A 12337-nucleotide genomic window follows, 5' to 3' on the forward strand; every position below is an offset into this window, starting at 1 on the left:
CGTGCTATTTTCTACTGAGAACCAATGCAGTGTGATGGATTTAGAGGGATCGTTGAGGTCTAGGGTTACTCACGGTTTTGGAGATCTAGGCGCACTAGGACCCATGCGGTCCATCTCCTCCATCCAAGTTGCTGAACCGCTCGCAAAGGATCTTGCCTCTACGGAACCTAGATAAGCTCCGCCTCCATCGTTAGTGAGGCCTCGCCTTGCCCAATCGTCTTGGCCATCAGTAGGGTTTCTCGAGAGTAGGGAATGGGGGTGTAACCTAGTTGAGTCGAACCAAGTGTCGATATAGACCAAAGGGGGGCATTATGGGAAATATGCAAATACTGGCGCCTGGCAGTGGGTCTAAACCCGTCGGAGGCGTATATAATGGCGTGATTCGAATAGACACAAAATCGCGATGGCAGCCACCAGATTTCATGAATTATAATGGCATTTTTGAATCAGGCAAAAGTATAATGCCACCAATCTAATTAACTCAAAATTTAATGGCCTTATTTATTAGGTTGTAATCAACAAACTTGAAAATTAACTTCTTTTTAACGAAAGAATGTTTTATTCCACCATAAACTTGCCAATTTGGCCACATACCATCACATTTTCTCAAACATTAATCATTTCCACCACTACAATAGAAGATGTCATTTAAATCAGGTCATCAGTGTCGGCTAGGTCAGAACTGACACTGATGAAGTATCGGTGTTAGTTCATCATCCCGCGCTCAATCATTGATTGAGCCGGGTTGAACCGACACTGATACTCAGTATCGGTGTTGGTTCTTAATACGAACCATCATTGATATTATTACTGCTAGTTTATAATTTGAGCTGGCAGCAAATCTTGGAGTGGATCCGAAATTTTGATGCAATCTGATTTTGGCTCGTGCCCTCAGGTCTAGCCCGATCTCTCTATTTCTCTCTCCCCTATCTCTTCAGGCTGGCCGCACGCCCGCACTCCATCCGATTCTATAAGTTCAAGCCTTCCTCACTAGCCCTCTCTCTCTTGTCACCCCCCCCCCCCCTCACCGACCTCCTCCTCCCAGCCTCCCTCACCAGCAACTCCACCCTTTGCGAGATCCGCGGCGGGATCCGGCAGATCCGACCATGGATCTCGCTAGCGGCGGTGTCAGTGACTCCTTGGTGTGGTGGCAGTCGCAGTTGCGGTGGTGGCATATGTGAGGTCATAGGTGTGATGGCTCCTTGTGCGGTGGCGGTGCATGTGAGGTCGCAGGTGAGGCCGCAGGTGCAGTGGCTCCTCGGTGTGGTGGTGGCCGCAGGTGAGGTGCGGTGGCGGCGCAGGTGAGGTCGCAGGTGAGGTTATTGCTCGCGGTGCCACTGGGAGCAAGGAGAGGAGCTGCAGAGGAGCTCACAACGGATGTCGAGCTCGAGTGGCGCCATCCGGTGGAGGGATGGGTCACTGTCGACTTTGGCTCAAGCGAGTCCGGCTCGATGCAGAGGCCAGCTTGATTTCTATTTTTTCGTGAAAATAACTTCAGTGCCGGTTATGAATCCATTAGTGATAGTGTTCGATTATCATTGCCGATTATGTAGTGCCGGTTCTAAAACCGACACTGATGTCGATTTGAAACCGGTATTGATCACCTTTTTTTAAAGTAATGTGCGGATGTATATTGAGCTTTCGTCTATCATTATAATCTATCTTGTTCTATTGTATCGGCTAATAAAGGAACAACAATGTTACAACCGTTTGAATTTGGCTGCATCCCTGCCAATTAATCCTACCACAAACCGTGTACAATATACACCAATACAAACTGCACCCACAGTGGTCCACGACCTCCAACTTGGACTACAGTACACGGACGGGCGCCGCGCCGCGCGCATGCGACTTTATTTGTGCTGTTCTTTGCAAGCACGGCCTGTTCCTAGAACCGCAAGCCTCTTTGGTCGCTCCAGCAGTCCTGCCGGGCGCCGGCTACTGGCCGTCGTCGCGCTTGTTGAGGATCTTGCCCGCGAGCACGGCCGTCTCGATGACCCCGCGTATGACGGACGCCGTCTGGCCAACGTCGCACTCGTTCCCCTGGAACGTCGGCCCCGCCGGGCTCACCCTGTCGAGGCAGCTCAGCAGGTTCTCGTTGCACCGCGTGTTCAGGTAGTCATCTGCCCCAAGTCAGCAGCAAGTAGTCAGAGACAGATGGGACGACGGGACGACACATGTACGCCTGATCCACCACTCGCGTACTCAGTGCGCTCGAGTGAGTGCGTGAGGGAGATATGGGGGCGATGCAATCATGCGTGCCGACGCGTGCAAGCGGATGCAACCGTGCCGTGCCGAGAAGGAAGGACGCGACGGCCCAACGGCGGGCTACTGGCGCACCGCGCGCGCGCGCGCGCGCACGAGTTGGTTGGCTGCGAGCCTGCGGCGCGCCGACGCACGTACGCATCCGTTGGTCTGAGGGTGCTGTGGCCTTGTGCAGAAACGCGACCCTGCATCGCGTTTTGAGTCTTTGGAGTTTTGACCAAACTGGCGCATGCCGTGCGCTTGGTTTAATTTATCTTGTAGCCTTGTACTAGTCTAAGATCGTGATCTGACTGCGTTAGTTGGCGCGTCAGCTCGGAAACACCTGGCGTGAGGCCGTGGGCTAAGTTGGACCTACCCTTGGTCCGTTTGGTGCGTTCAGGTGAAGCCAGTCCTCCTTGTGCTTTCTCCTGCTTTTTTTTTTTTTTTTTTTTGTTTCAGAAAGGAACTGAAGAGGCAGAGTTCAGAGAACGTACTGTTGTGGGTGTCGACGCATTGGCCGTGGACCATGCAGCAGGCGTCGAGGGCGTCGCAGGGCGTCTCGCCGGGGCAACCGCTGTACATGATCCCGCAGTATTTCCCGTACCTCAGCAGCGGCGGAACTTCACGGGACCGTTGCATCACAGACAACGAAAGCAAACGCGTGTCAGTAATTCCCTTTTCCAGTATCCGATTGAAAAGAGTCGACTTGAAACTTGAACTAAGCTGCTTGTCCGTTCCTAAAAATTGCAGACTATGTGCTGTTCATTGTCATTCATAGAAAATGGAGCTCTATAAAGTAATCCTCACGCGAACGAAATCTTAGTACTAAGGAATAGAGGATAAGAACATAAATGAAAAAAAAACACGGTAAAGTTTCAATCATCTTCTCTGAAACTAGCAGGGAAGAGAGATCCCAAACAGAACACAGAACTGGAAGGCAAAGATTCCTCTGTAACAAGAATGACAGTGTAAGGGTTGTGACGTTCCTACCCGTGCAGAACGAGGATTCGCATGTCCGGCTACAACCCTGGTTTCCCTGACGAAAACAAGCCCATGGTGGACCCCGAATCAACCGATCAGCTCGCAAAGCACTTGCAAAAGTTCAGATTCAGTTTGCTTCCCTCTGGTCCTTACCGCCGGTGGTTCCCCAAGCAGGTCGCCGATCTTCAGCGCTCGTGAGGCCGTCCCCAACAGGAGGAGAAGCAGCAGAGAACACCGAGAGAACACGAGAACGGATGCCATTCTCGTGGTGTTCGACTGTTCGTTTGTGCGTCTGTCTCTGTGTGTGGTGTGCGAGAGAGAACGACTGGATAGGCAGAGGGGCGAAATACCACGAGAATGGCACCGGCCGGCTGAGCTTTTATAAGCTTTGGAGTTTGGACTCTGGAGGAAGTGGTTGGACTTGGACGAGAGTAAGCAGTGCATGTACTTGATGAAGATGGACTCAGGGAGTTGTGTACTCCAGCTGTGGAAGTTAATTGCAAGTGAGACTAATAGAAACTCCAAAGACTGTACGTATACAATTATACCAGATGTCAACTATATATAGTGCAGTTAATTGCAAGTGAGACTAATCCTAATTTTCGAGTACCAGCAGAACATATATACTGCTGCTAGTTGGTGGGCGTGATGCGGGTCTCACTGATATGATCCCACATGATGGCAGGCTTATGCTCACAACAAAGAACATCAGATTTAGACCTTATCTTTTTGCTCATTTCATGTAAAGACTAAAGGCTCACCAAGCAGCGGATAGAATATATGAGATTTGACCGCATGTGTGAGCTAGTCCACGTCTTGCACCAATCCTGAGTACTTAAATGTTATAGAAGCGAGATCAAAACGAGGCTGTTTAGGCGTCTTGCTGAATCAAGAGATGACCTCGCAACCGTAGAGAGCCAGCCCCAACCGCTGCACATGGTCTAACGCTTGGCCTCCTGAGTCCTCTAAACGATTGGAACATTGCACCCAAATAATTTGTGTTGAAGCTAGTTTACGAGCTTAGCTCAGGTAGAGACTGGAGGCGCCTCGATTAGTGTCGTGTGAATCCCGTTTCCTGCAGATTTGTGGCAAGTCCTCTTTAGCATGCTAGCAACTGCATCTAAACTAGCACTGGACCTTCCGTTCGCTAGCAACTGCATCTAAGCTAGCACTGGACCTTCCGTTCTAGCTAGGTGGTCCACTGGTCCTTGCACAAGCGGACTGCAAGAGGCAGTGCTCCACAAGCAGAAGAAGGCAGAAGCTTTCTGCATGCCATTGGTTAATTGGGCTCGAAAGACCTGCGTCATGCAACGTCCAAAACTGTGCACTGTTCAGTGCAGAGAGTGCAGTCTTCGGTTTCAGAGATCAGAAACCGAGCAAAAACGGCCGACGGAGCGCATCATGGTACAATTCAGTTACATTTATTTTTCCCTTATATAAACTGTTCTGTTCGTGATAGTATATCATTAAGATTGCATATATATGGGTCACCGACTCAGCTCCCCTTCTCTTACAGGGGAGAAGAAAATGGAGTCCATCCAACACTTACCTTTTGCCCTTTTCCTTTTGGCAGAGTACCCGTTTCCTTTTCAAAGTCTGCACAAAGTGTCCCGAGACCCCAAAAGGCTTAGAGGAAGAAACATGGAGTAACTTCTCTCAAAAAAATATGAAACGGTGTTCAGAAAATGGAAAACTCCGCATACATATAACCGGTCAGGTCAGATTGATTATCATTTTAATTTGGTTCCTGCTAGTGCTACTAGTTGGCCTGCACCTAATTGCGACCTATATTTTCCAATTTATATTTACTATTTGTTTTAGAAGCTAAACATATTTCGAACAGGTCGTGCGTGAATAGATTATGAGTGATCTTAGTAAGTCCATCCATTGAAAAAAATATATTAGTAAATCGAGCAAAGAATTTAACCTAGAAGTGATGAAACACAAACTAGGGCGATGTGTAGCACACCCAGAGATGAGATCTGTGGTATGAATTGCATGTAGTAGGTACGTACCAACAGTTGTATCCGTGCAAGAATATATGATGTGTATAATCTATCGCCATGGCATACAATTGACCCCGGAAAGAAAAAGAAAAATAATGATTGAAAAACAAGATTGAAATATTTGACAAGACAAGCACTATTGAGCCTATTTGACAGAGCTTCAGCTTCAAAAAATTTTAGAGTCGGGCATTTTTAGCTCTAGGAATTCACGAAGCTGGAGTTATGAATACATAGAGAATGTTTAGGTGAGCTATTTTATTTTTATTTTAGTCTAAAAATATAGACTTAAATCACTTTGTCTTAGCCTATAAATATAAGATCAAACGTGGAGCTAGTAGCTAGAGTCATCCCAAATAGGGTTTACACTACTAAAAAAGCTCGTACGAGACTTCTTGCCTTTCACAGTTTTTTTTGGAACCATGTGATAAAAATTATCGCTTACAGTTCTAGTTAGAAGTCGTGTGAGACAAGCTATACGGTTGGAACTATGAGAGATAACAAATATCTCTTATGGTTCAAATGGGAATCTGTCCCAGATAATATTAAGGATAAGTCCACTCTAAAACCATGCAAAATACTCTGGAATCACGAGGGATATCAAGGGTCCAAGCTTCTCTCACAAGGTTCGTCACTTCGTCCCCACTACTCGTGAGAAATAAATGCACTTCGCCTTCCACGCCAGGATCCATTAAGTTCGCACCAGCCGAATAATTCTCCCCCCCCCCCAAAACCCAATCTCATCCCCATTCTCCTCTCTCCTCCCAATCCTGGTCGCCACGAGCTCATCCTCTACTTTGATCTCGACACTCCTCCGCCGCGCCTCCCATGGACGCTTCTCCTACTCCATCACCATCAGTGCCCGCTCTGCCATATCCTCCACACACGGGCCTACCGTGGTCGCCACTTAGTTGGTCCTCGTTGGAGTCAGAGGTGGAGGAAGAGGAGGCCATGGAGGTCTCGTCGAAGGAGACCAACTCTAAGCTCTCTATAAAGCCAAAGGAGGTCGGTGGCAACAATGACTTTAGCCTATGATGGGAGGGGTCTCCGATGCCACTAGGCATGGGCGAGGAGGATACGCCACCGGGCACCTACAAGGAGGAGGAAGAGGAAGAGCTAGAGGAGAATGACAGTGGCGAGGAAGAGGAGTAGGTCAGGAGCAACTCCGACCTGGAGGAGGCTAGTGCCAAGGAAGTGGAAGACAATGACGACATGGTGGACAAGCCAATGCAGGCCACGCCGATGCCAAGTGCCATGCTAATGTTGTGGATGACTCCGACTCCTACGGAGACAATGATCCCCTAGGCTTATTCACCATTAGCCACTCTGTCGCCCTCGGTGGCCAGCCGGCGAAGCATCGTAGGCTAGATTAGTGTTAGCGTGTAGGTCATGCATGCTAATTCAAAATTAGCAGTTCAGATTTAGCATCTTTTGCAATCCGGATGAGCATTTTATGTAATACAGATATTTTGTGGATCTAATCTTTCTTTTGTGTAAAATGAAAAATATCAGCAACGACGACGACGATGATGAAGAAGGCTAGAATAGTGTAGCATAGTGTAGTTTGTAGGTGATATCCTAAAATATAGTTATCATGTACTGATCTTCTTTTGTGTTTAATGAAAAGACCAATTTTTAAATTAACTTTTATTGTGTGTTTAAATTCATTATTGTATTTAAATTTGTATGTGAATATATGATTTAAATTCAACATGTTTTTAACTTCATTGTTGTGTCCAATTTTTTTATCAAGTGAATGTATTACGTATAGGTTAAAAAGAATATATTTTTAAACCTTGGCATGAAACACAAGCAGGCTCAGTTGTAGGAGGTTAGGTCACCGTCATGAGGGTGTGAGTTTGAGTCTCGGGCAACTAGTGAAAATGATGAGAAAAATAATGGATGATTGTGGAGATGCCTAGATGGCTTGACCATCGTCCTTTTTTTGACAGATTTTAACATTTTTTGTCTTTTTTTCAAGCTCTAAAACCAAATATCATAGATGTATTGTCCATAACGGTTCCAGCATCGAACAATCTGAGATAATGATTTTTCTCACACGGCTTTTTACCCATTAGAGATAATCAACACATTTGATGATATAACTGTGATGACTGAAAACTATGTGAGACGAGGATTTACGAGCCGTGCGGGATGAGCCTGTGTGTGATAGTGTTATCTCCACGCACATTAAACTTGATAAAAAAATATAGCACGAAAAGTGTCACATTACCGTATCTTCTCAAGATGTTCGATACATATACAAGGGTACACAGAAACCAGACAATATGCAACGTAACAATTTCGAAAAAGTTCCAAGACTAAATTAATAACATATTCTCTTTGTAGATCTCTTTTCTCACACATATAAAAACTTAAACCCTACTTGGCACGTGAGAATTTTTCAGATTCCTACGATAATCGAACTGTTTCCTACAAAATTCATGTAAATTTTCATTAAATCCATACATTCCAAATAGGGACTCAGAGTACACACCACCTTACGTATCGTCTTCCCGTTCTTGATTCAGATTCATAGAACAAAGATGCACCTAAGGAACCATACAATCCAGACTTATTACATAGTATTGCTTCCAAGTTACTACCACCGATCAAAAATACTCAATAACTTTTTAAATATTTAGTTAGGAAATATGAAAATGGTACATGTAGATTTATCTTGAATTATACTTTCATAACTCATAAATATATTAGATTTTATAAATATATTATAATAGAAATTAGTAGTCAAATATACACATTAGAGACGGTGGTATGGCCAAAACGTCAAGTATTTTTTACCGGAGGGAATAGTAATTAAAACTAAATATATCACACACACTAAAAACAACTTTTTCATGTTATTTGCATAGCAATTTCATCCGCACATTGAACTTTTCCGAAACAGGATGTGAAAACCCCCAGTCCCATTGAGGAAATCAGAAACTACAGAGGCCTCTGATCATCGATATTACAATTTTATATCTAAACTAGAATAGGGAAATGGATTTTCCACAACAAAATGTAAGTAATTCAATCCTCGTACACCCTCTTGTTTTCCATCAGACACCGACATATTCTAAGAACCAAAATTTATAAATTCTGGTCAACAAGTCCAATTGTACATAGTTTAATTAGTGGCATAAAGTGACATTGTTAAATTTATAATTGAAAGTTATTCCGCATGATATGTAGCTGCGAGCAATATAGCGCAAAATAAGAGAAAGCAAGGAGGTAAATGTACGTACTGAATTCTTACCACAAATATTATACAAACGATGATGTGACGAACCCAGATTAAGATTTGCCTCGAGTCCTAATTGAATAGATCAGAAATAAATTGTTGGTCAAAGTCAAAGTTTTGGGACCATGACAAGTCAAACAACACCCTACAATATGAAACCAAGGGAAAAACAAAGCTCGACTGCTAATTCTGAAGGTGAGTGATGTTTCTACACGGAAAAGGTATGAAACAGCTAGAACAAATATGCTAGTTAGCTAGCCTCATATCCCTTCTCTGAAACATGCATTAACTATTGTCTGAAAGCATAGCACATCAAATACTAAAAACAAGATATACATTGTGTTGTATGACTGATGACCGGCTAATCTTATTGAAAGGTCTGCACGGTTGTACTCCAGAGATCCCATGACCGGATGCTAAAGAGAAAGAAAAACCTTGTATTGATTGCTGAGATATCCCCATGCAGATACACACACCACCTATTGAGACCAACACACACAGATCGAGAAGACTATAATAAATGAAAAAACTAAAAAAAAAAGTCTCATTTGGCAAACTTGCATGATCCATAAGCAGCTAGCTAGTTGCGCGGTATTATCATCAACTATGAGATACTGTGGTGTTGTTTTTACTGTTGTTTCGTTCCATTTTTGCACATCTCATCAAGTGGATGTTAGCTTAGATAGACCTGTTCTCTAGGATCACCGCGAGACTCGTCGTGCGCTGCCGCTTGAGCCCAGCGCCTGATGACGCTGCTCCTCCCGACTCCTCGGCGGCCGACGACGCCGTGCGCTCCATGACGGCGCGCAGCGCGTCCTGGATGGACGCGACCGTGTGATGCGGCGACATGGGCGCCTCCTCTTGCTGCTGTTGCTGGTCCCCGTCGGTCCCCGGGCACCCGGCGCTGTCATCCCCGGTGACGACGAGCACGTTCTTGACCCGGCCGCCAAGGGTGGTGATCTCGGCCTTGAGCGCGCGCAGGCGGAGCGCCTTGAGCGCGCGGATGAGGTCCGGCAGGAGGTCGGCGCGGTCGTCGCAGCAGATCGATGCGCGCACGACGAGGCGGCCGTCCTCGTCGCTGGACGCGTCGACGGTGAGCTCGTCGGACTCGGTGGGCAGCGGGCACGCCTCCTCCGTGATCTCGGACGTCTGCCGCTTCAGCTCCTTGACATGCTGGATCACCTCCGCGAGAAGCGAGGCCTTGTCCGTCTGCGTGACACGCACGATCCAAACAATCAAACACATGGAGTAAATCACAAGGAAAAAGACCACGAGCCAGCACTAGTTTAGTTGAAAGAATGATGACAGGAAAAGGATGCATGCAGGGCAAAAGGGGGCCGTGCGTGGCGTGGTATGCATGCTTCCGAGCGTGGGACTCACACCCCCCTACTAATTGGAGCACGAACAAAACGTAATCAATACAAAATGTTAGTGCAATGCATGGGTTGCTGCTGGTGGTGCTCGAATGCACCCTTCCACAAGCGATCTGTGTTCTTACTTTTGGCGTGAAGTGGGCATCTCACCATCACCACTCCCGATTCTTTATACTTGTTATGTTAGCACGCCTACATGCAGTCAAATCCACTCTAGTTCGTGGAGTGTGTATTTGTGGTGGTGCACTAACTAACTATAGTTAACACGAGAAAATTTGTTAGTGGCATACGACTATACGAGAACGTGGCTGGCTTGGGATATAGCAGGTTTGCAGAGGATCAGAGACCCGGATCCTTGGCAGTTGCTAGGGCGGTAACCCGGATGGAGGATCTCTCGAGATGGCCAGCTTTTGTTCATCTTTGCTGCCACTGTATACTGTTCATGTCCGAGCCTGACACGGGCTCGCGTGTTTGTCTCTCCTCGGAGAGGCCGGCAGTAACTCCCCGCGTCGCGAGCTTTTTGTTTCCGTCCCGGTCTCTCTTTTTCGCGTCAACTAGGAGGCTCCCTCCCTGGCTCCCTCTCCCTGTCTCCTAGCTCAGCCCTACACCAGTGCTAGCTGCTGTGCTATCGGATGGAGAGCCAGCAGCAATGGAGTTCGCGCGCACGCATAACATGCGCGCCTATGCAGATATGCGCGCGTTGCATGCATAAATTTATTCTATGACGTTACCTTGGTTGTGTTGGGCAGGAGGCTGCGGAGACGCGCGAGGTGCGTGTTGATGCGCTCGCGGCGGCGGCGCTCGGCCTCGCTGTGGCTCTTGGACGCGGCAAGCGCCTTGGCGTCCATGATCTCCTGCGCGGTCATCCGGCCGAAGTCGCCGAACGGCGACGATGCGAAGGGCGGCGGCATCATCATCCCTGGTACAGGGGAGCCGCCGTGGTGCCCCAAGTAGAGCCCGCCGAGGCCGAGCGGGTCGGACGACGACGACGTGCCGCCTGAGTGGTGATCGTACGCGAACTGGAGTGCGCGCCGCGCGTAGAAGTCAGCGAAGAACGGGGGAGGCAGGGGCGGCTGCGGCGGGAGCGGCGGCAGCAGCGGGAAGAACGGGGTCTGGCTGCCGCCGATGTTGTGGCTGTGGTGGATCGCACCGTGCGGGTGCTGCTGTGGCGGCGAGGGCCAGCAGAGGATCTGGGACGGCGCCATGGTTGCACTCACGCTCCCCACGCTACTACTCGCTTCGAACACCATGCCCGCTGCTTCTTGACCACCGCCATCTCCTACTCCTCGCTCCACCACACCGCTCGTTGCGCCATCGCATGCCCTCGCCTGCTGCTCGAGCTCCTCCTCCTCCTCGTCGACGAGCACGCCGACTTCTTGATGGTGGTGGTCACTGTGACCACCCATCGATCGATTTGAAGGTGCAGCTAAGGTTTGTGGTGTACGTTCGAGTGCAAGTGAGATGGATGCTTCTGCTGCTGGTCTCTCTAGGGCTAGCTTTTGTATAGGGTGTGGCATGTGGCAGCATGATGCGCCTTTCGGCCTTTTTGTCTTTCGCTTATGATCTCCCCCGGCCTCGCAAGAATTATGGCGACCTCCCCTGACCCTGATCACACACACAGACGCACAGCAAAAAAAAAAAAAAAAAAAGGTCCTCGCCTTTTCTCGCTTCAATTCATCAGCCTCTAGTCCTAACCTGATAGCATTACTTGGCTGCCACGCCTTTCGATGGCCTTGTGGGGGCAAAGGCTAGTAGGGTAATATAATTACTTGGCTGGAGTAATGGAGACAGGAGGAGAAAAGGGTGTGTAAATGGAGCTGATCGATCAGGCCTGGAACAGAACCGTAAGGGAAGGGTAGAGAGAGACGCAGAGCGGGAAAATATTGCATGTAAGGAGAGAGAGAGAGAGAGAGAGAGAGAGAGAGAGAGAGAGAGTGTTTCTGCAGCTTATGTCGTGTGTGTGCGTGGAACTGTGGATGCATGAATGCTCGGTCATGGCCCATGTTATGCAGGAAGCAAGCACCCGTTCACTTTACCAATCCACGCCTCCCCGAGAGACACAATCATTGTGTCTTGGAATACACACCTCGCCGGCCTGCGGTTAACAGCAGAGCAGTACGAGTACACGAATTTGTTACTCTAACCCCTGCGTGGGCGCAGGATTGAACAAAACAGGATCCGCGCAAACAGCAGGCTAACTACTAGTGGCGCCACTCATCTGCGCCACGATTATCAAGTGGTTTCAAATCTTAGCCCATGATTAAAGAGCTCGCCAGGCAGCTAGGTCGCGAGGCGAATGAGGTGAGATCTCCCCCCCCCCCCCTGCATGCCGGCGCCATGATGCGCCCGCGCCCAGGCCCCCTGCCGCGATGCGCGTCGACGACACGATCATGCTGCTGTGCCGCTCGCGCTCTCCCGGGCCGGTTAACTCGAGCGGGGAGCGAGGCGCGGGGGGGACAGGTGGAGCAGCCTCCTACCACCAGATATCGCGC

The 12337-nt window shown here is 48.3% G+C and overlaps 2 protein-coding genes across 2 annotated transcripts; both read right to left on the minus strand.

The window, feature by feature from the left end:
• Positions 1-1645: 1645 nt before the first annotated feature.
• LOC133914394 (probable phospholipase A2 homolog 2) lies at positions 1646-3735 on the minus strand. The gene is made up of 4 exons (XM_062357507.1): positions 3379-3735; positions 3235-3280; positions 2739-2864; positions 1646-2123 (listed from the first exon to the last, which is right to left on the minus strand). The coding sequence occupies exons 1-4, from the start codon at positions 3667-3669 to the stop codon at positions 1939-1941; spliced, it is 648 nt and encodes a 215-aa protein (XP_062213491.1). The 5' UTR covers positions 3670-3735; the 3' UTR covers positions 1646-1938.
• A 5139-nt stretch (positions 3736-8874) lies between these two features.
• LOC133914395 (transcription factor bHLH30-like) lies at positions 8875-11377 on the minus strand. The gene is made up of 2 exons (XM_062357508.1): positions 10577-11377; positions 8875-9681 (listed from the first exon to the last, which is right to left on the minus strand). The coding sequence occupies exons 1-2, from the start codon at positions 11360-11362 to the stop codon at positions 9151-9153; spliced, it is 1317 nt and encodes a 438-aa protein (XP_062213492.1). The 5' UTR covers positions 11363-11377; the 3' UTR covers positions 8875-9150.
• Between the last annotated feature and the right edge of the window lie 960 nt (positions 11378-12337).

The sequence above is a fragment of the Phragmites australis genome, chromosome 4 (genome assembly GCF_958298935.1).
Source record: "Phragmites australis chromosome 4, lpPhrAust1.1, whole genome shotgun sequence".
Lineage (NCBI taxonomy): Eukaryota > Viridiplantae > Streptophyta > Magnoliopsida > Poales > Poaceae > Phragmites > Phragmites australis.